Genomic DNA, 27,993 nt, shown 5'->3' on the forward strand with positions numbered 1-27,993 from the left:
GTTTCAGAGAAGAAAAACCAAAGCGGGGAGAGCTGCTCCAGGCTATGTCCTCTAAAGGAGACCGGCTGTTTTGAACCCCAAAGAAACAGCAGAACGGGGCACTCACGATCTTGTGGCCCTTTGCAGAGTAACAGAATGAGAGGCACATGGGACTGTTACTGGGGCTTTGTTTAAAAATATCTGAGGAGAGGTGACGTGAACAGGAAAGTCGAGCCAGAGTCATTGCAGCGTGGTGCCATGGAAAGAATGCTGGCTTTCGCACCACAGGGCCTGAATTTAAATTCGAGATGCATTATTTATTTCCTTATTGACCATGGGCAAATCACTTTGCTTTCTCTGGGATTCAGTTTCTTCATACATAACATAAGGAGATTGGACTAGAGGAGCTCTGAATTCTCTTTATAATTCTGACCTGCCATGATTATAACAAGTAAGAATGAACATATTTCTTATACTTATAAGATTTTTTTTGGGGGGGGTGTAGTTTTTCTGTGCTCGGTACTATATAGTATTGTTTTATTTATTTGTGGGCAACACGGTGAATTACCTTCTTTTTTGATTTGTTGTTAATAATTTAAATATATAATTACACATGCACACACACACAGACGCATGTTTTTTCTGGAGCTTTTTAATCATCCAGTCCTAAAATCTGTTTTGCGTTAGCAACTCTGAAAATTCACTCAATGGCAGTTGAAACAGGAGCATAACCCAGGAAGGAATAAACCACCCCCATTAAGCAATCACAAAAGGAACAGGAAGGAAACAAGCATTTCTTAAGTGCCTTCTATGGGTCAGGCACTGTGCTAAGTCCTTCACAAATATTATCTCATTCAATTCTCACAACAACCTCAGGAGGTTGTGCTATTATATCCCCATTTTATAGTCGAAGAAACAGAGGCAGATAGAAGTTAAATGACTCACCCAGGCCACAGAGCTAATAAATGGCTGAGGCTGGGTTTTTTTTCTTTTAAAGAAGTTAATTATTTTTCAATATCCTTTTATTCATCTTATGCAGAGAGCACACCTAATATACTTAATGGGATGTTTTGAAAATCTGTTGTAGCAATAGCTTTTGGATAGGTAATTTGACAAATAAAATTATAATACAAAAAGGTTAAAATGTTGTACGAAATTAGACGTTTCTAAAGAAGCTGTAATAAAATCTTGGAAATTCATCTTATGTGTTTTGAATCCAAATACCTTCACCAGTAAGGCACCTAGTAGTAGTAACGGATTTGCTATAGTTTGGGGCCCACCTCCTAAGTGTTTGGTCTGAGGCTGGATGTGAACTCAGGTCTTCCTGACTCTAGGCCGAGAACTCCATTCACTGTACCACCTAGTGCTTGAAGTGGCTGATAGGGAGTTGATATCAATGATAAGGAAGGAGATATTTCAGAGAGCATTTTGCTGCTCTTGAGGAGTCTGGAATCTGAAAACTTTGGGTCAGGAAGCTTGACTTCCATTCCTGCAAGAACGTCTGGAATATATTCTTCAAGGGACAGTTCTTAAACTTCTAGGATGGGAGGAGGTGATCGAAGACAGCCCACATAGTTTTATCAGGGAGAAGTCCTGGCAGACTAACCTCATTTCCTTTTTGAACAAGTTACTAGAATGGTTGGTCAGGTGATGCCGTAGAAATTATTTACCTAGATTTTAGCAGAGCATGCATGCATCAGGGTATCTCATATTATTCTTACATGTGCAATTATCTTTTTTAAAAAAAAATATATTATGGAAATGTTTGTTTTATTCCATAAATTAAATATAAATTAAAAAAAAATTTAAATGGAGACAAGGCTAAATTACAGTGCCTTGGGTGCATTTTGAATTGATCAAATGGCCTTGATTGGTTTAGGGGTGCTGACATGATTTAGGGGTGCTGGGACCCCCACAATTTCAGGGTACAAGGTAGAATTGCCTGGAATGAATTCACACACTCAAACCGTCCTCCAATCAAGTGGCAAAGTTTATCATGATACCAATAGAAGCAGGCAAGGGTTCTTACGGAAACTGCAACCTGCTTGGAGTAATGTTAAAGCTTATATAGAAAAGGGACAGTGAAATTATGTCAAGTATGCTAATTAATTGATGCAGTGTAGGATTAGGGAGTGTTCAGAATATACAAATAGCTGAAGTGCTTTGAAAGAAGGCCCCTGTGATCTATGGATGGGAAAATTCAGGGAGTCTGAAGAGATAACTCTGTTGATACCAGACACTGAGGGAGAAAAGACAGTTTTTGTTTAGCTGCCAGAGGCATGGTCCTTGGGGATCTGGCACCAGGGAGAGTCCTTGGGTCAGCACCAGAGAAAGTCCTTGGGGCAGTCCTTGGGTACTGATAGCCTTTTATGAAAGGAAGTAAAGAGTTAGGTCTGCATGTGTGTCAGCAACAGGGAAAGATTTTCTCACAGGGGAGGGCTTGCTGAGATTCTGGGTTGCTTCCAGAAATGTGGTCTTAGAGCTTTTGGCATCCAGATCCTACCACCCCATCAGCTTGACCAAAAGAGCACTCATTAATATGCTTCTTTATGGAAATCTCCAGTAGAGTATCCCAAGGATCTGTGCTCAGCCTTGTGCAATTTAGTATTTTTTTTTCCAATCAGTGACTTGGATAAAGGCAAATCTGCAGATTATTAAATGAAAAAAAGGAGAGATAGCTAACAAAATGAATTACAGAGTCAAAATTTTAAAAGTTCTTGATAGGCTACCAGGGGTGGAGAAATGCAGACCTTTGACTACCAAACTTCACAGAACAAATCCCCTATTCACTCTGCCACCTAGCAGCCTCATTAATTACATTAATTAATTACATTAATTAGTTATTAATTACATTGGAATATTGGTAGAGTATCAAAAACTCATGGCAAGCAGAGGGCTGTCTGGGTTAGAGTGAGCGTGGGTCCACTACACTCAAGTGGCCAAATCCCAAACTGGTATAATGGCATTCCATTAGGAAACATACCATACTCTGGCAGACAAGAACAGAAATAGAAGACCTATGGTGTGCGAGGAATTGTGTTGGGTGCTGGGATATGAGTCCAAAGAATGGAACAAGCCCTACACTCAAGGAGATTGCATTCTAATGGGGAGACAACTGAGTATAGAAACACATACAACATAAACATAAAGTGAATAAATATATACAATATATATATTTAACATATATAATAAATACATATATAACAAATATATATACACAAATATAACAACAAATATATATATATGTATATATATACATACACACACATAACATGTATATATACACAAAGTAGTTAAACTATGAGGCCAACTTAGACCTACCTAAGAAAAAAATTTAGCAAGTTTGGGTACAGCTAGGACTGGGGTTAGTGCAAATAATGAATCCCCTGAAACAGTTATATCTATTCAATCTGCACTACTTGAAACTATCATGATGTAAAAGATGGTCATTGGTTCCAGCCCAATGGAAGTTAGGCTGTGAATTCAAATAATGTGCCCACTTGAGGGGATTCATTCACTAATTCTAAATGATTGGTACTCTTAGTCTGTGTTGAGGAGTATTCTTTTACCTGGGCTTTTAGTTCCCTTCTATCCTATTTTTGCTATATCCACATATGGCTCTTTACCCTTTTGAATTCTTTGATACTTCAGCAGATCTCCTTAATATGGAGACTTCTTTCAAAGATATAGATTGAACTCCATTTATGCCTTCTCATTCTCTGCAACTATTGTCCATGGCATCCAGAAAATCCTCTTCAAGGCCTTTCTCCTAAATCTCTTGATATATGTGGGCACCAATTGAACCCAGGGACTCTTTCCATCAGTTATTCCTCACTCCTCAAAACATGACCAGACTTTCCTTCTGGTCTTACACCTCTTCAGTAATATATTTTATCCAATATTTCCCCCATGAATAAACCCTAGAAAATGTGTATTTGTGGTCTGGACTTTGTTTTATGAATGAACCAATAATAAAGCGTTTATTGATAGCTTACTCTATTCCAGCCACTGTGCCAAGAGCTGAGAGATACAGATGCAAGTAAGCCAGATGGCCCCTGCCCTCCAGGAGCATACATTCTAATGGGGGAAGGTGAATATAAAGGAAAACTAGGAAGGGTGGAGAATAACACACATAGCAGCATGGTTTGGAAATGGAAGGAAGTGACATACAGGCCTGGTTTGGAGGAAAGTAAGGCTCACTTCTCAGAGCCCAGGGTGGTTTCAGGGGCAATGGCCAAGGTTCTAGTGGGAGGGCAACAAGGAGGATGGTCAGAATGGAGGCAGGTAGCATAGAGGAATCAGAAAAGGGAAAATGAAACATGAGCTAGACTCTGGAACCAAAACATGGCGGCAGTGCTCAACCACTCATCAGGTAGGGATACCTCTGAACTAAGAGAGCCAAGGAGGGTCAGGAAACAAATATGTCAGGAGGCTTGGTGCCCTTCAGTTGGGTTAAGCAATCAGTGAAGGTGGGAAAAGAAGAAAGCTCAGGCTGAGGATAAAAGTCCCTTAGAATCACATCCTGTTCGGTACTCCTCCTCCTACTATGCCCATTCAGTGTGGTTGGCCTATTTGATTACCCATTCAGTCCTACACCACAGCAGGACTTTCATCTTTCTTCCCCCTGAATGCTGCCTCTCAGCCTGGCCTAAGGTCACAGTAGCATTCTTGGTTGCCAGATTAGACCACGGACTCAAGTTGAGTCCGTGGTCTACTAAAATCTCTAGCTCATTTTTCAGAGGAACTTCCGTCTAACCACATCTAACCTCTCTTGTGTTTGTGAAGTTCATTTTTTAACACAAGAATATAACTTTTCATTTATCCTTATTATGTTTCATCTTATTGGATCTGACCCAATGTTCCTATGATCTTAGGATCAAAGATTTAGAACTGCAGGGGACCTTAGGGGTCATTTAGTCTGACCCTTCATTTCCTGTGAGAAAATCGAAGCCAGAGAAATGGAGTCAAGGTCTCCTGGGTAGTGACAGGTGGGATTTGAACCCAAGTTCTCTGACTGCAGAGTCTGTGTTCTTTCCACTGCAACATGCTTCTTTGCCGCATTCTAGCTTTACATATGTGTGTAAGTGTATTTTAAGTTCTTGACTCTGTTTTTCCAGTGTGTTTGCTATTCCCCATGCCCAGTTTTGTGTCATCTGCAAATCTGAAAAGTGTGACAATCTATACCATCAATCAGGTCATTGATAAAAATGCCAAACAACACAAGTCAAACTTCCCTCCGAGTTGTCATCACATACCCTCGGAAGCCAACCATTCACAGGGTTCTAAATTCATCTAAACTATACCATGGTCTAATTCACCAAATGCATTAAAGGACTTGTAAAATGCTCGTCTAAAATCTTTTTGTTATTCAGTGTCTAGACTCTTTGTGACCCTATTTGGAGTTTTCTTGGCAGAAATACTGGAGTGATCTGCCATTTCCTTCTCCAGCTCATTTATAGAAGAGGAAATGAAGCAAACAGGGTGAAGTGACTTGGCCAGAGTCATACAGCTAGTAAGTATCTGAAGCCAGATTTGAACTCAGGAAGAGGCATCTTGCTAATTCCAGGCCCAACACTCTATCCGCTGCACCACCTAGTTGCCCTAAAGCCTAGATAACCTCTTTTGACAGCATCCCTTTGCTCTATTAGTCTAGAAATCTAGTCAAAAAGGGGCAGCTTGGTGGCACAGTGGATAGAGTCCTGGGCCTGCAGTCAGGGACATTTGAATTCAAATATGGCCTTAAACACTTACTAGCTGTGTGACCCTGGGCCAGTCACTTCATCCTGTTTGCCTCGGTTTCCTCATCTGTAAAATGGAGATACTGATAGCACCTACATCTCAGGGTGGTTGTGAAAATCAAATGAGATAATACTGCCCAGTGCCTGGCACATGGTAAGAGCTATATGAATGTTAGTTACTAGGATCTTTTCTTTATCAAACCATGTTGGTTCTTTATCATTACTATTTCTATTTTCTAGATCTTTCACTAAACAATTTAATAGTATGTCTAATAATCTGTGCTAGAATTTTGCCGTAAATTGAAGTCAAGCTCACTGGTCAATAGTTCTCCCGCCGCTTCCTTAAAAAAAAAAATCTGAATATTCGCCTTTCTATAATTGAGTAGCACCTCTCTAATTTTCTGGAGTCTTTGAGATCTGTGAGGGGAAGTGCTGGGTAATAGTAATAGCTCATAATTATACGGTAATTATCTCTCCCCACCTCAAACTCTCCCTTCTTCTCAATTTCCCTGTTTCTGTTGAAAGCTCTGCCATCCTCCCAGGCTTGGCACCTTGGCATCATCCTGCACTCCTCGCTGAAAATATTCAATCGGTTGCCAAATTTTGCCATTTATAGCTTTACAGCCTCTTTTGCATTTAACCCCCTCTCTCTATGCACATAGCTACCAACTTAGTTCGGCTCTCATCACTCCACCTCTCACCTAGATTATGGCATCAGACCTCTAATTGGCCTCCCTCCCTCAAATCTCTCCTCACTCCAGGCCATCTTCCACACACTGCTGCCCAAGTGATTTTCCTTAAGTACACATCTGACCACGTGACACCCCTACTCAATCATCTCTAGTGGCTTCCCGTTGCCTTCAGGATAAAACATAAACTCCTCCATTGGACTTTTAAAACTCTTTCACAACCGGCCCCACCCATCCTTCAAGCCTCATAGGACATCCCGCCCCCTCCCATGCTCTGTCATCCAGCCAAACAGGCTTTCTCCCTGTTCCTCACACATTTTTTACCTGGTGATTTACCTGGGTTTGTCATCAACTTACAATCTTAACTGCTGCCTTCTGCCCCCAAACTGTCCTTAATGTTACTCTGTTATGTTATTAAGTAATATTATTTAATAGCATTTAGGACTTATTAAATAGTATTTCAAATTCTTAAAAAACATGAACCTGGGAGTGAAAGGCCTTCAAAATTTAGTAGTTAATTGTTCTTACATGAAGCTGGAAAATAAGATATACAGGCAATGGAGTACAGAAATGTATCTTGCCCTACATGAAAATAGAAGGGAAGGGGGTAAGAGAAGGGGGTGGCACTGATAGAAGGAAGGGCAGATAGGGGGAAAGGGTAATCAGAATACATGCCGTATTGGGGTTGGGGGAGGGGAGAGATGGGGAGAAAATTTGGAACTCTAAATCTTGTGGAAATGAATGTTGAAAACTAAAAATTAATTAATTACTAAAAAAATTATTAGTTCATTAGTTTCACCTCCCATCTCTCTACTTTTGCATTGGGCATCCATCCAATCCTGGAATATATTCCCTCCTTATCTCTACCTTATCAAGACCCTCTCTTTGTTGTAAGTGCCACTTAGGTGCCATTTTTGTAGGAAGCCTTTCCTTCCTAATCCCAACTTTCTTTCCTCCCCTAATACTTTATATTTAACTGCCTTGTGCTTGTATGTGCACAAAGTGAATTTATACTGTATATAATGATACACGTATTTCTTGTCTCCTTCACTAGAATGTGAGTTCATTGCAGGTAGGTATTGTTTCATTCTTTGTACTTATGTCCCCAGTCCCTGGCACAGGGACCGGCACATGATGAGCACTTAATAAAGGCTTGTAGATTGATTGAAATTGTACTTTAAGGTTCCTGTTAATCCTATATATATTGTGTGTGTGTGTGTGTGTGTGTGTGTGTGTGTGTGTGTGCATCCACACACAGGTGATATTGCCCTCATTTTAAAGATGAAATAGACTCAGAGGGGTGTAGCAAATTACCTAGGCTCACACAGTCATAAGTGCCTGAGGCAAGATTCAAACCCAGGCTTGCCTGAATGCTATGCAATATTCCATGTTATCTCTTATCGTGTATAGAACGGCTAGGCCCGGAGTAGTGGATGAAGCGGTGAATATCCAGAAAGAATTTAAAAGATTTAAAATCTCACCTTTCACATTTACCAGTTGTGATCATAAGCCAGTCGTTTAAACTCTTCCAGACTCAGTTTCCTTCTCTGCAAAGTAGGGATAAGAACTAATACTTACCTAATTTGGTTGTTGAGGATCAAATTAAATAATCTATGCAAAAGCTGTATAAAAAAAGTCTTCTAACATTATTATATTTTCGAGATCACAGGTAGTGGTTCAGCAATTACATCTGCCTGGGACAAAGAACATATGGGCCAGGTAACCTCCAAGGTCCCACCCAATTCAGGTATCTGAGATTCTTTCAGGAGATTTGGGTTCAAGTTGCGATTCTGGGCAAGTTACTTAACTGCTGTTTGCCTCAGTTTCCTCAGCTGTAAAATGTGGGTAATAATAGCACCCACTACTCAGGGTTGCTGTGAGGATCAAATGAGATAATATTTGTAAAGCACTTAGCACAGTGCTTGGCACATATTAGATACTCAATAAATGCTTGTTTCCTTCCTTCCTTCTTCCCCCACCTCCATCCCTCTCCCTCCCTTTCTTCGTCTCTCTCTTCCTTCATCCCTCACTCCTATCCTTCCTTCCTTCCTCCATCTCTTCAATCCTCCCTCCCTTCCTCCTTTCCTCCCTTCCCTCCTTTTTCCTTCATCCCTCTTTCCTTTTTTCTTTCCTCCCTCCTTCCCTTCCTTCCTTCTCCCCTCCTTCCCCTCCTTCCTTCTCTCTCTGTTCCTTCCTTCCTTCCTTCCTTCCTTCCTTCCTTCCTTCCTTCCTTCCTTCCTTCCTTCTTTCCTTCCTTCCTTCTTTCCTTCCCTCCTTCCTTCCTTCCTTCCTTCCTTCCTTCCTTCCTTCCTTCCTTCCTTCCTTCCCTCCTTCCTCCCTCCCTTCCTTCCTTCTTTCCTTCCTGCCTCCCTCCCTCCCCCCTCTTCCCTCCCTCCCTCCCTTCCTTCCTTCCTTCCCTCCTTCCTCCCTCCCTTCCTTCCTTCTTTCCTTCCTGCCTCCCTCCCTCCCCCCTCTTCCCTCCCTCCCTCCCTTCCTTCCTTCCTCTACCACATGCCAACTACATGATCTTGGGCAAGACACTCTCATCAACCCCTTGTAATCTGACTTCTATTCTTCCCACTAGAGCATCAATTTCTTCATTTGTAAATTTGGGATAATTATGCATGCACTACCTCCCTCACAGGGTTGTTGTGAGGAGAGTATTTAGTAAATCTTAAAGTGCTACATAGTACTATATAAATGTGAGCTATTATTAGCTTTAGCTTCCCATAAGATATGCATATATGCACTCAAACAGATGCAAAAAAAAGCCCATGCATAATGGAATAGTCTTTTGGTATAAGAACTCTGTATCTATTCAAAAATATTGTCTACAATCTGAGAACTTACCCAGATGTACTTAGCCAATATTACTAAGAATTCAAGTCTGCTTCCTTCTTCCAGTACAGAAAGCCCTACGACCTATCATTCAGGAAAGGACTGTGTAAAAGTTGAAAAGGATACACAATACCATGCAGAAGGAGACAATGTTACAAAGAATGAGGGGAGATGATGATGATGATGGCGTTTATGACAATGATGATATCAACATGTACTTACATAGCACTTTTTAGTTAGTGCTTTCACATTTTTTATTGCATTTGACCTTCACAGCAATCTAAGTAGTTAGGTGGGTATTATTTCTATTTTAGAGATGAGGAGAGCGAAACTGAAAGGGAGTCAAATGATCTGCCCATGATCGCACAGCCAGCGAGTGGTAAAAACAGAACTTTGGACTCCCAGGTCAATGTAATCTGTACAACCTTGCAGAGGCATATTTGAAATTTAAGTTGTCACTGGCAAATGCCTAGGGTTTTGAAACCCTTAATCTTTGACTGGGGAGGTTTCCAGAGGCAAGGAAACCTCTAGGAGAGGTTATTTGAGTAAGCATCCTCAGTTCAAAGGACCTTGCTTTAGAAGGCCTTATTTTTTCTTCTTTTTTCTTTATGGTTAGGAACTGTGATTTCCTTGGTATAGGGAACTCTTAGTCTGGACCACCCTCTACCAATGAAGAACTGTTCTGCTCCTAATCTTAAAGGGCTGCCTGGGGCACTGAGAAGATAGCAAACATACCCAGCTTGGGGTTTCTTCTGGAAATCAGGGCCTTCTTTTCAATGATGGATCTTGTTGATACAGAGTTGTTTGCATATTTTCTCCCTCATTAGATTATGAGTTCCTTGAGAGAAGGGACTCTCTCTCTCTCTGAATGTGTGTGTATATATATTTTCACATGCATATACACATGTATACATGCATACACACACATATATATGTACATATACTTATAAACAGACATGTATTTACACATATGTGTACATATACATATATACATATACATGCATATATACATATGTGCAAACACACACAGATATACTTTCTTTGTATCCCCAGTGCTTAGCACAGTGCCTGGCATGTAGTAGACATTTAATAAAAGCTTGTTGATTTGACTTGAAGAAACCTGGTGTTGTATTTTATAACTTAAGATTCACCCCTACCAGAAAAAAGAAAAAAACACACTGTACACATCTCTGATCCATGTACTTAATGGTCCATGTTCCCTTGTCATGAAATACTACCGAATGAGTGACCACAGGGAATTATAGCCCTGTGCCATGTATGCAACCAGGTCAAAGGTAGCAGCCAAAATATTCAGGTTGTTTCCAGATCTAGGGATTTTCTAGATCTCTAGTCCTTTTACCTAAACTCTTAGCCTTGGTTTCGTCATCTGAAAAACGGGGATAATAATAGCACCAATATCTCAGGGTTGTTTTGAGGATCAAATGAGATGGCATGTGTAAACCTTAAAGTGCTACATAAATGCTATTATTGTTATTAGCACAATTATTGTTATTCTTTACATACATGCCTGGTGTGTGTATATATATATATGTGTGTGTGTGTGTGTGTGTGTGTATGTGTGTGTGTGTGTGTATGTGTATTAAGTAGTAGAATAAAGGAGCAATCTTGGGAGGCTTCTGAGAAGGGAGTCTTCACCCTTATGTAAAGCTGATGCCAAGCCCTCGAAGTGGTCTGAATAGGTAATATGAAATCATAAGCATCTTGATTCCCTGTTCCTTTGGTCTGGCAAAGCTTCTGATCCGCCCTCAATGCCACAGAACACTGGCATGAGGAAAAATGAATTTAATTTGCAGTGGGGTTGGCAGGAGACCTGTGGGAGTAGCACTGCATTTTTCATAAGCTGCCAACCTAATTCTGTGGAGTCTCGGTTGGTCGCTTGTGAAAAAATACTTTCTGGGGAATCTCTACAACCCAGCATGGTGTTCAGAGAGGCTAATGATCATTTTGTGACCTTTATACAATCAGACACAAAGCTCCACGCATGTCTTTCCCCTTGCTCTTTTTTCTGAAGCTCAGACAGCTAGCTCACTGTTGCCTCACAATCCTTTTAGCCCCAAAAAGGCATAGCGGAAGACAGGACTAGCAATATTCTTAGTAAAGAAAACCAGAGATCACTGTGGTTTGGTTTCACTCTCCTCAATTATGAAAAAATCCACAGGTTTTAAGCTGGGTGACGCGACACCATTTGGAACTGAATAACATCGGAAGCAGCCAAGGAGTGTGTGTGTGTGTGTGTGCAACCAAGATACCTGACTGTTTCTGTTAGTATATCTCTGGTGCTGGATGTGCCCATCAAGGAACCTGGGATCAGATTCTACTCAGCTACTTTTTGCCTGTGTGACTGTGGCCAATCTACTTAATTTCTCTAAAGCCTTCATTTCCTCCTCTGTGAAATGAGAGGGTTGAACTAGGTGACCCAAGTGCCTCTTCCACCTCTAAATCCATGATTTTAGGATCAGTTCTATCTACCCTATGATTTAGCTTTACTCTCATCTGCCCAGATTTATCAGGTCCCAACCATGAGACAGTAACTGGATGCTTACAGGCACACACAAACATCCCACAAAAGAGGGAATCTGAGGTAGTCCTGCTAAGAACACCATCACTGTAGAATTCAGAGATGGGGCCATCTGGTTCTAGCCTCATCCTTGTGGAATGGAAAAAATGAAGGCCCACAGCTGAATGAAAAAAAGACAGTGGCCCAGATGAAGGGAAAAGGTGCCAACATACTCCTCCCTGTTTTGGTGAGAACAATAGATTAGTCACAGCAAAAGAAAAAGGAAACCTTAGGGTAAGTCATCTAAATGATTGCCCTTCTGGGTACAGGCTACTCCTTCTGATAACTTACATCAAAGGAATCAAGGAAATACATTTTGGGCAACAGAAAATGCATATGGAAAGAAGAAGGTTCTAAATAACACTTTTTTTTTCAAGCTTCTGTCTGTTTTGGTGAGGTCTCTGAATCTGGGAGGCAGCTCACCTTAATTTATGAATAACTATAAAAAGACATGTGACATTCTAACTTTGAAAAGCACTCCCATGCCATAGTGTTAATGAATAAAGATTTTTTTTAACTGACAGTTTTAGCTAATGAATCAAGCTGAATCTTTTAAAGAAAATATTTATAACACCACGCTGGTACTTAAATTCACATGGTGCCTTTCTCTCAGGAAGCTCAAAGCCCCACCTAAACATTATCCTATTCATCTTTGCTGAAGCCTTCTCTGGTCCCAAAGAAAGTTTTACTTTGGTGATTATAATTCTAAGACCAGTCCTCCATCTACCATTCTATGCTACCTCTCGAGTATAGTTAGACCATTTAAATTATGTCTTTAGTGATTAGCAAACCTCAAGATTACACTGGGATTGGTATGAGGTATTATAGCATTATGTTAAAATGGCATTTGTTGGGGCATTGTAGATATGTATATCAATCCTTTAGATCAAATTGGTGGCCAATTATTTCTCTCCCACTTTTTGCCCCCTTCCCAGCATACTGTATGAGTCACTAGTCAGCTTCTAATAGTATTCCCAAAGATCAGACCCCATGCCTATATTCACCCTGAGCCAGGAAAGAATATATTTATAAGTAACTGGACTAATTTTCTTGGGTTGGCTATAATATAATGCTAATGAGGCTAAGTTCACAGGTTCAGTCCCCGTCTGGGACATTTAACTTTATTCTGCTCCATGGTCCTAGCCTGCATGATTAACTCCTTCTGGCTGTCTTGGAAATGCAGGATATGGACTGGAGAGAGATGGCATAATTGCATATGGTTAGATTGGTACAAATCTATTCCCAGTGCTGGAAAAACAACTCAAAGCGCATACTACATTTACAGATGGCAGGTCAGCAATATCATCTTTGGATGTAAAGGACAAAACATTAAGTGTGTGAGTCATTCAATATTTCCCTGGTCATTGGTCCCCTAATCAGTATTTTTGCTTTCCCCTAGATCCATAAGAATCAATTGACCAATTGTAGGGATGGAGGATAAATGCCTGAAAAAAAGTCCTCTGGTCAAGGAGTTCGGTTTTAAATAAAAGATTCTTATACAGACACATGTAAGCTCTCTTAATATGCCAAGAATGTAAGGCACAAGATAGTATTGATTTTAAATTCGTTCTGTAACTTGCCATGAAAAAAACTCACTTGCACAAATTCCTTGTTAGACGTATGGGGTCAAAGTTTTGAAAGCAATGTGACACAGTTTCTCAAGCGATTAAAAACTTTAATTTGGTACTATTAAAATATATATATTTTGGGTTCAATGTGAACATTTCTGAAGTATGCATGGACTAAAAAAAAACTGCTATAGGCACCCAATATCTGTCTTGACCATTAAAGGAGGACTGTTAAGAGCTGAGGGAATTTGTTCTTCAAAAAACACACAATACTTACTTTTTTCCTCTTAGTAAAGACATGGGGCATTACTATGAGGGCACAATTTTGCATGTATTGGCATATGCTATAGTTGTGACAGCTGCTTTTACTTAACTTCTTTGGTTATAATTTAGGGGTTTATGGGAGGGGGTATATGGGGATGATTGTAGTGTCGAAAACAAAGGATTGTCAAGAGAGTAGAATAGTTTTTTCAAAAAAATTTTTCCAATTTAAAAAGTTAAAAAAGGCAAAAGGCAACTAAAGCTAAATCCACAGGACATAAGAAAATAGAAGCACTTCACAAAGCAAGAGCTTCATGAAATGATATGACAACAGACACCAGCATTCTCACTCAGTTTTCCCACTTTGAGCTCAGCCCAGACAGGATAATTATCCTCATGAACTTATATTTCAGAACCTGACCAAGGGGGTTCCTCTATGGCCAGTAACACAGTTTGGACTACCAACACAGCACAAGAAGCAGAAAATATCAATTCTGTCCAGCTATGGGAGGAAAAATAAGTCTAACCATGGGTGGAAGGGTAGAGAGAAAATGGCAGTGCAAAGTGACTACAGGTGAATCTCCAGGGAAGTACATACCTGAGAGAAAGGGGAATCGAAACACAGCTTGGACTAGTCCAAGGGTGGGGAACCTGTGGCCACCCCTGGGCTAGACTTTGCCCACAGAGATTACTTGACCTAGGGAGCCAGTAGATCTCCCAACGTCCTCCAATGTGAGGATAGAAATGAATTTGGAAATCAAAGTCCTCAGTGAAGAATTAAAGAAGGCAAATAATAAAGTAGAAAATTATAACTCATGACAGAGAATCTCTTCAAAGAGAGACCCTAAAAGAGAGAATGACTTGTTTAAAATGAAAAAAAAGAACAAGATAGAAGAAAATTTGACAGAAGAAAAGCAAGAAAGAAGTTAAAAGAACACATGAATTGTGTATGTCAAAATAACCAATACAGAAAATAGGATGCATAGAGAAAATGAAAGGATCAAAGCCTTCCCAAAATAATACTATATATCATAAAAATTTGAATGCCATACAGTAGGAAATAATATAACAAAACTGCCCAAGGTTTTTTTTTAATACATACAACAAAGTACTAATCAAGCAAATCTATAGATCACTAGTAGAGAAAAACTCTGTGACTGGAATTCCAAGATATGTAATGGTTAAAATTCACATTATCAATACAAAATAATAAATCTTGCAAGTTTCTAGGAGAAAGAAGTTCATGTCAATTCAAATAACTCAGGATTACTCAGTAGTCACAAGGGATCAAAGGAAAAAATGCAATTATATATTTCATAAAGCAAAAAATCCTCAAGTTACAACACAAAATAACCTACCCTATAGAACTAACTAAGCCTAATCATTAATGAAAAAACATATGAATCTTTAAAGGCATTCTGAAAAACAAAATAGCAAAATGCAGAGGTGAACATAACATTCAATTTTCAATTCTCCTAAACAAGAGAAACACAAGGAAGTTAAGCACAATACCAAGGAAAAATTAGGCAATGAAACAATTCCCTCATGCTTATATACTATTAAAGAAAGAGAAACTCTACTGGCAGGTAAAATAAATTGTAAGTTTGTAAAATTAAAGGAATTTGGAATAGAGAAGGTGAATAGCATAGTACAGCAGTAGGAAAGAATCTATGGGAATGGACTAGCATCAAAATAGCATAAACAAAATTTAAACTCAAAGAAAGTACTGAGTTAAAAGAGGAAGAGTATAAGAACAGTACAAAAGAAATAAATGGAAAAAACCATAATCCTAACAGTTGTAACTTTAAATGTGATTCAATTAACTGATTCAATAAAATGAAAAAAAAATGAATAAGAAAAAAGAGATAGAAATTGTTGCATATAAGAAATATCTAAAAAATAAAGTATAAAAATTTACTATTCAAAAAATTGTTTAAAAAAGAAAAGTTGTGATCATGCTATCAAACAAAGCAAAAATAAAGATTAGAATGTCAGTATGGATAAACTGAAAAACTACATTGTGCTTAAAAAAGGTACTATAGATAATGAAACAATCTCAATACTAAGCATGTACAAACTAAATGTGTAGCATCCAAATTCATAAAGGGAAAGTTAACTAATTTGATAAAAGATATGTATCACAACAATAATTATAGGAGCCATTAATATTATTCTTTCAGAATTGGATAAATGTAACAGAAAGATTAACAAAAAGGAAACCATGGAACTAGACAAAGTGGAGAAGTTATAGCTGAAAAATATGGCATCTTCTAATTAGAAACATTGTACATGTAATATATATAGTTTTCTGCAACACATGTAACTGTACAATGGTCCATTTGCTAGGGCACAGAAAAATTATGGATGTAAGTAAAGTAAGAAAAAAGTAAGAAATATCAAATGCATTCTTTATAAGCCAAAATGTAGTAAAACTGTAATTAATACAAGAAACACAATAAAAAGATATGAACCAAAATAGAGACTCAATAATGACATCTTGAATAATGAGCAGGTCAAAGAGTGAAGCATGGAAACAATACAAAGCTGCTTGAAAGAGAATGACATTTGTCTTCCAAAGTTTTTGGAATGTACTACCAAAGAAGTACACAAAAGAAAAACTATCTCTTGAAAAGCATGCATTAAAAAAAATAATCAGTTGAGTATGTCTTTAAAAAAAGAAAAAAGCAACAAGTGAACAAAACCAAAATAGCACAAATGAAAACATCTTGCAAATTAGAGGAGAAATAGATAAAATGTTTCTTTATAAATGATAAAACTAAAAGTTGGCTCTTTAAAAAGATTAATGAAATCAAAACTATTAGCTAACCTGACCAGAAGAGAGAAATGGAGAGGCGAGACAGAGAAAATAAATTTACCAAAATTAAAAATGAATGAGGTGAAATCACAACAGCAAAGAAATTAAAAGAATTATAATAGCCTTCTAGATACCATTACATATGAGCAAAACCAAGAGTCCAAAGGAATGAATACTTATCTAAAAAACATAAATACTCAAATGAACAGAACACGAAATAGAGATCTTAACTCAATCTCAGAAAATGAAATGGAATAAGCCACATGGGAACTATCAAAAACCCTAGTCCAGACAGATTTATAGATGGATTCCATCAAATGTTTCAAGTGTGATTAATATCTATGCTATAAAAATTAGTCTTAAAAATTGAGAAAGAAAGCTTCCTACTAAACTTTATTTATGAGACAAATATGTCAAAGACACCTAAACCAGGGAAGAATAAAATAGAGAAGCATAATTATAGCTCAATACAACTAACAAATACTAATACAAAAAAAACTTTAAATAAAATTCTAGAAAAAGGACCACCATAATATAACCAAAAAAATTATTCGCTTACCAAGACTTATACCAGGGATATGAGAATGGTTTTATATTAGGAAAACAGTGAACATAATAAATCCTATTAAGAAGAAGATCATCCCAAACCACATAATCATATCAATGATTTTTTTATTCAAAAAAATTAAGTCTTTTGTATAAGTCATTTACGTATAACATACTAAAAAGCAAAGTCATGGAAAGGCCATTTTAATATAATTTAAAGTATATATCTAATGCTAAAAGCTAGCACTATTTGCAATGGAGAAATACTAAAGAATATAGTGCAACTGAATGTTATATAATTATATTGACTTAAGTTTGGCCTTTTGTTGTAGAGGTAGATGACCAGGGTATACATGATTAGGCCTGGTCAATGTGTTGGTCAGTTTGGCTAAACTTTTTTTTCACTTTCTTTAACCTTTGTTACAAAGAAAGGCTGACTGAGTGGGAGATAAGAAGGGTGATTCAGAACTGGATGGGATGTAAAAGCCAAAAGTTTTCACTTTTAAAAGCACCAATAAAATTTAGAAAATAAAACTAGCCAGAATAAAAGTCCCTTTACCTGTTGTGGATGAGCTGGGCTAAAAACTGTCAAATATTAAAATTCTGTTTTACAAAAATTTCCAAGTCTACAGTTTCACTCTCTTTTCCCTTTCTTATTCTTTTCTTTTAATTTTGGTATACTTTACTGCAAGCCATAAAGAAGAAAGAAAAAATGTGGATTTTGAGTAAAAAGCAAGTTGTCCCCACCATGAGCCTCTAGCTGACTTCTCAAGTTATCACCCTTAACCCACAAAAACGTAGAAACTCAGGCTGCTGCTAGAAGGGTCTGCTTAAAAAAATTTTTTTTAATTCTTCCTTGAAGAAGAATCCAAACTGAGGAGATGGTGTGCTCTAGAGTGTCTGCTAAACCTAATTGATAGTATGACCCTGCACAGGACCTCTGCTTGATTATTTAGTTTTTAATTAAAAGCAACAACAATAACTGCTTGTGTTTAACCAGAGTAACTATTAGCAAAATACCTGGTGTGGATTTTGTTTCTTAACTGTATCAAAGAGTAGTTAAGCAAGCAAATCCTTTTAACAACATTAATTAAAAACTGGTTTCTTCTAGAAACAGACTCTCTTTTTTTTCAGTTTTATCATTCATTCTGAGTAAAAATAAATCCCATGCTGACTTCATTTCAGTTTGTTTCATCTACTTTTGAGTGCATGAACACTTTTTACTTTGCAAGATACATTCCGGAAAAAGTCACTTACAAATTGAATCATATTTTTTCCATAAATCATTATTATAATATTGAAGGAACATTCCTTCTGGGGAATTTAGTTGTAAACTTTCAGGGAGGGAGACATCAAGATAGTGCTCATTGGCATATTGCTTGTAATGCATCAGAAGGATGAGTCTTATTTGGAATTATAACCCCCACCTAGCAGTTACCTTTTTTCTACTGGACGTTGAATTTGTTGGAAACTTCCTTCTGTCTCTGGCTATCACTTCTATCCTCTTCAGGCCATAATAATTTCTTTGTATGTGGTTCTGCTGACTCCAGACTCACACTTCCTTTTCTTTTCCTTAGAGAATTTCTGAATTAAGTCTCGTAGGATCAAATGAGATACCATGTAAAAAGCACTTTGCAAATCTTAAAATGCTAAACAAATGCTAGCTAGTTAGCTAGGGGGGACAGCTAGATGGTGCAGTGGATAGAGTTGTGGGTCTAGAGTCAGGAAGACCTTAATTCAAATGTGGCCTCAAACACTTACTAGCTGTGTGACCCTGGGCAAGTCACTTAACCCTGTTTGCCTGTTTCCTCATCTGTAAAGTGAGTTGGAGAAGGAAATGGCAAACCACTTCAGTATCTCTGCCAAGAAATCCCCAAACAGGGTCATGAAGAGTTGGATACAACTCAACAATAACAACAATTAGCTAGTAATACCAGTGATGGCACACTTCATTATGAAGCATTGGTAGGTACAGCCACCTTAACGCTAGAGGCTTTAAGTACTATAAGAAGAATCAGAGTCATATTACTTAAACTAGCCCCCTAAATTACAAAGACATGGGGACCCAGGGTGGGGAAATTACTTTTCCAAAGTCACATGTTTCCTTAAACTAACCATTTTGTAAGTTCAAAATTCAGCATATCAAGTTTACTTGAAATAAGTGAAATATTCAAAGAAAAGTATGGAGTGAATGCCTACCTATGTAAGAATGAAAGACAGCAACACACATGGATATATGAGAAGGAAAGTGAAGAAAAACATATACTTAAGAAAATATTTGCTTGTGTGGAAGTACATCCCGATGGCTGGCCTGGAAGTTTGGAAGTCTGGGGTTCTTAGTTCATATTTTTCCCTTAATTATGGCCTTAGATAAGTCAGTTAACTTCTTGGGGGTGGGAATCCTTCCTGTGAGATAATCTCCAATGTCTCCTCAATAATTCTACAGAGAATTGAACTAGTGGAAGGAGTATCCACATTGACAAGATTAAGGGTCCACGGAAGCTCTGAATTATGATTCTACGTATCTGATAATTCACCAGTGTAACTGATTAGCTGATAGCAATAACAAGATGGGGGAATAGAGATAGCTTTGCAAAAATTAGTTTTACCTAAGAGGTGAAATCAACATTCTGATTACATACCAGTAGAAATATACGTTCTTTGATGTCTTTCTGTCAAGAGCATCTAACAGGGACCTGGCATATATAGGGCAGTTATAATAAAAATGCTGTTGAATTGCAAAGGCCTGGCAAGGGAGAGGAAGCAGGGACTTGGGGGCACAAAGGCCTGGGGTAGAGGGTAGCTTTTCGTTCCCCTCCGTTAGCCTGGAGAGTCCTTCTTTGTCCCAGCTCCAGCTTCCCTTCGGTGAGAAGCAGAGGGAGTGGTACTTATGATTTCTGAGCACATGGGGACAAAATGATATCATAGACGATAGGGGTGACCTCTGTCTTCCCCAAAGTATTGTCTTTCACATCTTCCTGAGCATGAGTCATAAGATTGCGCTAGCTAACAGGGCTGGCATGCTGCCAGGGCCATGTAGGATCTCAAGATGAGTTTCTATGAAAGGGAAAGTTCCTTCACTACAACCAAGTGACTCAAGGTGTCCCATGCCATCTGATGCCTCCTGGTATAAGTGGTTTCAGAAGCTCTTTGTCACTTTCCTTTACATGGAGCACAATCTGGGAGAGAAGACATCATTAAGGTCCTCTGCTTCCCACACTTGGGACACCTGTTTTCTTGTACACCAAGGACTGTACCATAATAGTAACAATTAACAATAATAATGATAATAGCTGGTATTTATGTAGCACTCTAGGGCTTTACATATGTTAGCTCATTTGAACCTCCCAACAACCCAGGGAGGAAGATCTTATTATCTCCATTCTGAAGATAAGGAGACTGAGGCTGAGAGACAATACAGTTATCTCTTCTACATCATGGCTTTCTCCAATATATTGCAGGCTGGCATAAGAAATGACCATAAATGGGAATTTGGGGAGAGTTTTGTGGAAGCCACAGATAACACGTGAAGGTCAACAGATGACACTGAAAAAGTCTAGAAACTCAGAAATGCTTAACTCAAATTTTACAATAAGGTACTGTAAATACACCATAAAAGAAAGAGTTCAGACTTCTTCTCTTGTATGAAAGGAGGACCAAAAATTTTTGCACAGATTTTTCAGATTGTGGGGACACCATGCCGCTAGTTCCAACCATGTATAAGGGATAATTGTATATGACTTGCCCAGAGTCACACAGCTAGTAACTATCTGAGGCAGGATTCAAACTCAGGTCTTCCTGATGCCAAATTCCATACTCTATCCATTGCACCACCTAGCTGCCTGCAAAAATCTCTAACCATGACCTGGCCATCTGACTATCAAACAGTTCCAACAACTGTAGCTATACCTAGTTTTCTCAGTTCAACCAGAACAGCACCCTGTGTCTAGTGTCAGGAAACTTCTTGGGCAGCTTTTGATGGGAAGAGATTACTTTCATTGGCTTGGACACACCGGCTCTATTCTCGTGAGAGTGATAAAACTGTATGTGGATGATGGCTCAGTCAACTAACCTTTAATCAACGCTTACTATGGGACAGGCACTGTGCTAAGGGCTGGGAACACAAAGAAAGGCAAATATACAGTCCCTTGCCTCAAGGAGTTCATGTTTACATACAGAATACATACAGTTTAAGTGTATGATAATCTAAGAAGGAAGATGTTAACAATGGAGGTAGGGGACAGGAAATATCCGAGGAAAGTGGGTTTGAATTGAGTTTGAAGGAGGCCAAGGCCTAGGTAAAGGGGTTAGGCATTCTAGGCATGAGGGACATTCAGTGCAAAGCACAGAGTTGGAAGATGAATTGTTGTGTGATAAGGCTTGGCAAATAGGTCGGTGTTCCTGGATTATAGAGTGTCTCGTACAGAGTAGAGTAAGAAGACTTGGGAAACAAAAGCTTTTATGTTTGATCAGGGAGGTAACAGGGAGTCACTGGAGCTTACTGAACAAGGGTATGACACGGCTACACCTGCATATTAGGAAAATCACTTTGGCCACTGATCAATGAACTCAAGCTGACCATGGATGCCTGTATGTCAGCAGCCACTTGTGGCCCAGTGGTTCAGTGGTTTCAGACCCTGATCTATCATCTGTTGCTGAGAAGGCTGACTGCTAGTCAGTATGTGACTGACCTTAAGACTATGAAAGAAGTGAATAAGGTCTTGCAGGGCCACAGTAACTACAATCCCAGTGGATTTCTGTTTTTATTGCTGCTGTTTTGTTTTTGTCATTTTTCTCCATGTGACACAGTGATGCAGTAGATGGACATGGCCATGTTTGGGAATGATACTACAACTGCCTCCTGGTCAAGTTCTCAAATGTGAATGTGGTCAACTGTGGGCTTCAATGCCCTAGAGCAGAAGCTGCTGTAGTTGACAAAACTATCACAATATGGACATCTCTGGGCACTGAGTGCATCCCCCAAGCTCCAGTATTACCCATGGCCTTGACCATTCCTCTTCTCCTGGCCAGGAAGCCAAAAGAGCTGAGGAACCTCACCTGGCTACCTTGAACTCATAGACAGTGTCTTCATAGAGGCAGTCACCTTGGTCTAGACTCTAGTCTAAGTACCCAGAGCATCCCCAAAGAAGAGAGGAGCAGGGGTATCTTGCCCAGATTAGAGGTGTGTCCTAACCTCATTGCTGTTAGACCCAGAAGCCCTGATCTGCTCTGTCTCTTACCTAGACTGGTTTGTCTTTCTTGGGCAACCTGGAGATCTTTTCCCATCTCCCGTTCCCCCCTACTCAGGGGCTTACCATATTGGTGCCAGACTTAGCATGGACCCCAGATTGGCAACAGGCCTAGTACAGCTCAGAACACCAGAACTCTAATGATTCAATGGCCAGAGTCTTCCCTAGTAGCCAGGTTTAAAGGAATGTGCCACCCTGCCCAGCTGCCTTATAATGATTCTGCCACAAGATGAGGCCCAGTTATTAACATGAAAAGCATAAGTGTGCTTGGGGAACAGGGCTCATGGATCACAGTAACCTTGGCAGAACTTTATAGGAGAAAGAACAGTTCAGCCATCCATATACTTCACCTTTACCCTTCCAAATCTCTAATTGGGACAAGTAAGCATGGTTTATGATTAGAAATCATTTAACAAAATAGGTTATTGGATCTTCCCTTTTATTGAAGATTCAATTTTAGGTTCTACCTCAAAGTTGGGCTTCTTGGTTTCTGAGTAGTTTTTTTTTTGCAGGGGGGAAGGCAGGGCAATTGGGGTTAAGTGACTTGCCCAAGATCACACAGCTAGTAAGTGTGTCAAGTGTCTGAGGCCGGATTTGAACTCAGGTCCTCCTGACTTCAGGGCCGGTGCTCTACTCACTGAGCCACCTAGCTGCCCCTTCTGAGTAGTTTTTAAGGAAATTTTATACATATACATACATATATATGTGCATATATACATATATATACATACACACACATATACACGCATAATTATTATGCTTATTAGTATTGCTGATTTGAGAAGGAAGACCTGATCACCCTTTGCAAAAGACTTGCTCACTGTGCACCTGGAAGCTAGGGACAGCCATGCCAATCAAGGACTTTCTGCTTAGGGGTTTTCACTTCACAGTGACAAGCTAGGAGAAGCTGGGTAGCTCAGTGCATAGAATGCCAAGCCTAGAGTCAGGAAGACCTACCTTCAAATCAAGCCTCAGACACTTACTAGCTGTGTGATGCTGGGCTAGTCACTTAACTTCTGTCGGCCTCAATTTACTCAACTGTAAAGTAGGGATAATAAAAGTACCTACCTCCCATGGTTATTGTGAGGACCAAATGAGATAATATTTGTAAAGTGTTAAGCATAGTGCCTGGCATATAGTAGGTACTCTATAAATGCTTGTTTCCTTTCCTAGTTTAAAAAAAAATCCAAATCCTCTGTTATGTTGCTTTCCTCTACTGGTAGTATGTGTGCTTGTCTTTCAACTTAGAAACAAGACCCCAAAAAGCTGTCAAGTCTTTCTTCTTCTCAGGCCAAATGCTGTTTAAAAGGTTTCATGGGGGGGAAACACACACTAAATTCAGTGGACAGTTTTATGACTTGTAATGATAAAAGCTTTGTCCAAAGAAATAAAATCAATACTTGCCAGAAGCCAAAATTCTGATTTCTAATGAACTAGGTAGGATATAAGCCTTATGCCACCTTGAAATTTTAAGCCCAAATTAATGTTTGTGATTTATCAGTATAGGACTGCTTCAGTTTGTCCATTGAGATAGATGAAGAACTGTTGTTCATCTTTCCAATTAGTTAAACTAAACATATTTCTAAAACCCCAAATATGCACTCATACAGCAAAAATCAAGTTATTTCTTCCAATAGGTTTAGGGATAATGACTAGAAATAAATCTATATCTTGCTCATCTGTCACTGCTTTCCACATTCCTTTCTTCCTTTAAATGAATTACCCCTGGCATGGAACTAATAAGTTGTAATTGATTTAATCCTCTGAGAAACATATATATCTTTGAGATCATCCTATACAGTATTCAAACAATATTTTTTGCCAAGCTCCTCTCTGAGTAAAATGGAAATGCCCACAGATTTGGCAACCTAGTAACAGAGAGCCCTAATGTTAGCTGGATGCTATCTCAGAGTTGACAAAAATGGTGATGAATAGAATTATAATTGGGATAAAGAAGGCATGGTATCCTTTTAGTTGTTGAAATTAAGTCTTCCTTTCTCCCTGACCTCATTATACACTCATGTTGGTCAATGTGCACAAGGTTTTTAACAACTGAAATGTCCACTAGAATGCTAGATTTTGATCCACGCATAACCTTGAAAATCTTCAGCAAACACCATGGGAGACACACAAACCTATCTTAAGTCTGGATCTTTCACAGGATGCCAAATAGCTTACCTTCTGGTAGGCACACCGGTGTATCAGTTGGTATCCAGCCTAGGGAACCATTCAAGTGTTTCATACACAGTCTCCTTGGCGGGCCCCTAAGCTTGTAGCCTTCTTGGCAATGAAATCGGGCTACAGAATCTTCAAAGAAAACACTTCCACTGGGGGTTCGAGAGCCATACTCTGGGATTCCTGGGTCAGCACAAGCACGGAGATCATCAAACCCTGTAAGGATAAATCAGAGAAGTCTCTGAACCCATGCCCAGTATCCTCTAGGATCACTTTGGCTTGGTTTTGTAGAAGTTTCAAACACACAGGACCCAGGGTGAAATGAAATTGCTCAAGGAGATAATCCCAGACCCTGTTCTCTTCTGTGTTCTATCATTTACCCAGGAGGGCTCATAGTTTCCTGTTTAATGACTGAGTCAGCAGGATTCAGGTTGACAGGGGAGGGATGAAAAATTTTGTGGGATCTACTTTACAGCAGGAGTGAGCTGAAGAACTGACCCTTCAACAGACACTATCATCCCCCTCACATGTCTGTCTTTCCTGTTCCTCCAAACCTGAATGTTCTAGTTGCAGGTCTGATATTCCCATTTTACAGAGGGAGCCATGATATAGAACTTGGACATGGAGGCTATCTTTTGGTGCATCTTCTACCAAATTGGCATGGCTCTGTTTATGTTATTCTGACACTCACAAATTCACCAAATATTCCCTGAGTGTTCATGTGTGAGCTATGTATGCATAACTTAAGCCACATCATTGAAATTGTGTCTTCCCCTACCTCAGGAGGGGTTGGTCTGTCAGCCTCCTGTTCTGCAGACTGCTCACTGGAGTTAGCTGACCATCTCCAAGAGCCATGAAAACATTCTGCATGGCAGAAGGAGAGGAAATGAACCATGCCACCTTATACAATATTTTTCTTTACAAATAGTCTTTTATTACAGACTTAATAACCATCAAGTCATTAAAAATCAAATAAACAAAATAAGGAATAAAAAGGAACATAACAAAATCATAAATGCCAAATTATGGTCTGCTAAGAGGATTATGCCTGTGGGTCTACACTTTTATTATATATAATAACAATAATATCTTATTTGGTTCTGAGTTTCCTTCTGAGAACTATAACTAAGGTGGAGCAACTAGGACTTTGCTCGTGGGTCCTGTCTTTTAGAGGGCACTGACAGTACTTGTACTCCTTCAGCAGCATAAAAACAACTGAGTTTGGATACTGGTTAATGAGATAATTAGTTAAAATGGGAAGCTACCAGATGGTGCCTTCTTCTTCCTGGCAAGGCACACACCAGGTAAGCTTCTTCCCACCTGGACCTGCTCTGTTTCTTCTTGCCCCTAGCTTTATGATATCTCAGAGTCTCTGCCCACTGGCAATTTTAGGGTATCTACCCATGCTCCCACTGAATTCATCTTAAAGTATTATTTGAAATATTTTGGGCCATTTATCCTGGGCATATTTTGTACTGTTTACCTTAGGTGCAAAAATTACTAATTATGTCTCCCCTCCTTCCAATCCTTTTCATCTGTGTCATTATCAGATTTTGTTGTTATGTTTTATGTAGCTGTAATGAATGTGTATGTACCTTATAAAATCTTAATGATCCATTTCTGAACTTTAAAAAAGAACAGTCTTAGGAACACAGAGTCCATGTAAAATTGAGGATCCCTGAGGATCTAATAGACCACATGGTGATGCCTGGAGAAAGATCCCTGGGATTTTAATTTTTCTCTAGCACAGTCTTACTTGGATTATAAAATAAGGATGGCGAAAAAAAGGAACTTGGTTGTCCTTGGCTGGGATCTGATTTTTTTCCAGATGTTTTGCGCATTCAAATAGGAGATGCTATAGCAGTTTTCTGTTGATTGTGCCAGGGCAGCCAAACAAAAAAGGTAACAGAGGAGAGAGTAAGAGAGCTGGATTCCACGGGGTCTTGGCTAAAGAATTTTGCTTCATGTTGTCATCGATACAAGGGATGTGGTGGTAGAAACTGGCAGGGAGGACAGACTGCATCTACTTCTGAATCAAATCAGAAATTCTGCCACTTGTGAACTGGAAGAATGTTTGGCATTTCGTCAAAATGAGCCTAAATGTCGCTAATGTCGCTTGTTCGAAGAAGAAATTTTCTCTCTTTTCTCCTCGCCTCATCTCCCAATACATGATGGCTGTTTATTGCTGTGCTGTTAATGTACAAATTGCTTTCCCACACAGCAGTGAAGCAATTAATGCTCATAGGGGGGCCCCCAAGAAATATTGGAAAGCCATCACACTGTGGCTTTATGTTTTCATTCTAGGAACAAGGCATTACAGGTCAGCAAATGTTCCCTACACAAAGAATGCCAATGACTTCCTTTGGAGAGTCTACAAAAGGTGGGGGAATCTGGTGTGGTGGTAGAAACTTAAGCACAGGTTCATTATGTTATCCACAAAGTAAAATTAATTGCAATGAGATTCATTATCAAATCACAGTTTACCACATGCAAATATAGAGTCCTTGATAGCCACTGCCATGATTTATATATTTATTTTTGGCCGATTTGCTAGCAAAAGGCATGATGGAGCCTTTGTCTGCCTGTCTAATATAAAAATAGTTACAGTCTCTCCCACTAAATTCAGAATCTTCCTTTCACACTGGCTCAGGGTCTGGTTGGCTCGAAGCCTCCTAGTCACTGTTTATTTTATATAGTGTGGTGGCTGTGAAATACTGTCACGGAATGAATCAGGAATTGGGAGATCAGGGTTCTAGTGTTAGATTTGTCACTCATTCATCTTGGGCAACCCAATTGACTCAGGCTCAATTTTCTCAGCTGTAAAATGAAGACAGAGTTGGATTAGATGATCCCCAAGTACCCTTTCCAGTTCTGACCACCTATGATTCAGTGAAGGACACACCGTCTTTCAAATCCTTTTCAATTTTTTCTCTTTTCCGCATCCACATAAATTACCTTCTGGCTTCCTTCCCTGATCATCCCAAATACCAGCCCCTTTCTCCTTCTCTCTGACCCTATGAACAGAATAGAGGGCTGTGCTGGAGATTCAGTTAAGAAAAGTGAAAGCCCAGCCCTCCCATCCCTCCACCCCCTTCCCATCCTTCAAAAACTCCAGCTAAGCACGGACCCCAATGATCCTATTTTAGGCACAGACCACTTGGCTAGAGAGATTCCTTCCATTCACATTATGAAGAGAGAAATAGTTTTATTAGAAAGTTGAAGATTCAGCATCTAGCCTTGACTCTATCAGATAAATGAGTCCCGCCATCATAAATAAAAGATGTGAAATTCGTGAAATGTAGGACTGAGAGTAGCAGTGTTTCCCAAAAGTCAATTCTATACACTTTATGAAAACAACATAACAAAAAAAACCTATGTCTGAAAACTTGTATAGCCTGTCTACCTTTTCTGCTTTGAAAAGATACTACAAGATACTCCACTCCCAGCACCACACTTCCTTGACTTTTTGATGTGCCTATGTCAACAATCAGATAGAAATACAGATTTATGGATGCAATTCCTGGAATAAAAAAGAAGGAAATGTGTGAGCACAACTC

The 27,993-nt window shown here is 39.2% G+C and overlaps 1 protein-coding gene across 1 annotated transcript in view; it reads right to left on the reverse strand.

The window, feature by feature from the left end:
• The window catches only part of LOC118846835 (sushi domain-containing protein 4-like), a 141,909-nt gene that overhangs the window by 4,635 nt on the left and 109,281 nt on the right, over positions 1 to 27,993 (reverse strand). The window contains exon 2 of the mRNA XM_036755541.1: positions 24,440 to 24,652. Coding sequence (XP_036611436.1) covers positions 24,440 to 24,652 — 213 coding nt within the window. The remainder of the gene's footprint in view (positions 1 to 24,439; positions 24,653 to 27,993) is intronic.

The sequence above is a fragment of the Trichosurus vulpecula genome, chromosome 4 (genome assembly GCF_011100635.1).
Source record: "Trichosurus vulpecula isolate mTriVul1 chromosome 4, mTriVul1.pri, whole genome shotgun sequence".
Classification (NCBI taxonomy): domain Eukaryota; kingdom Metazoa; phylum Chordata; class Mammalia; order Diprotodontia; family Phalangeridae; genus Trichosurus; species Trichosurus vulpecula.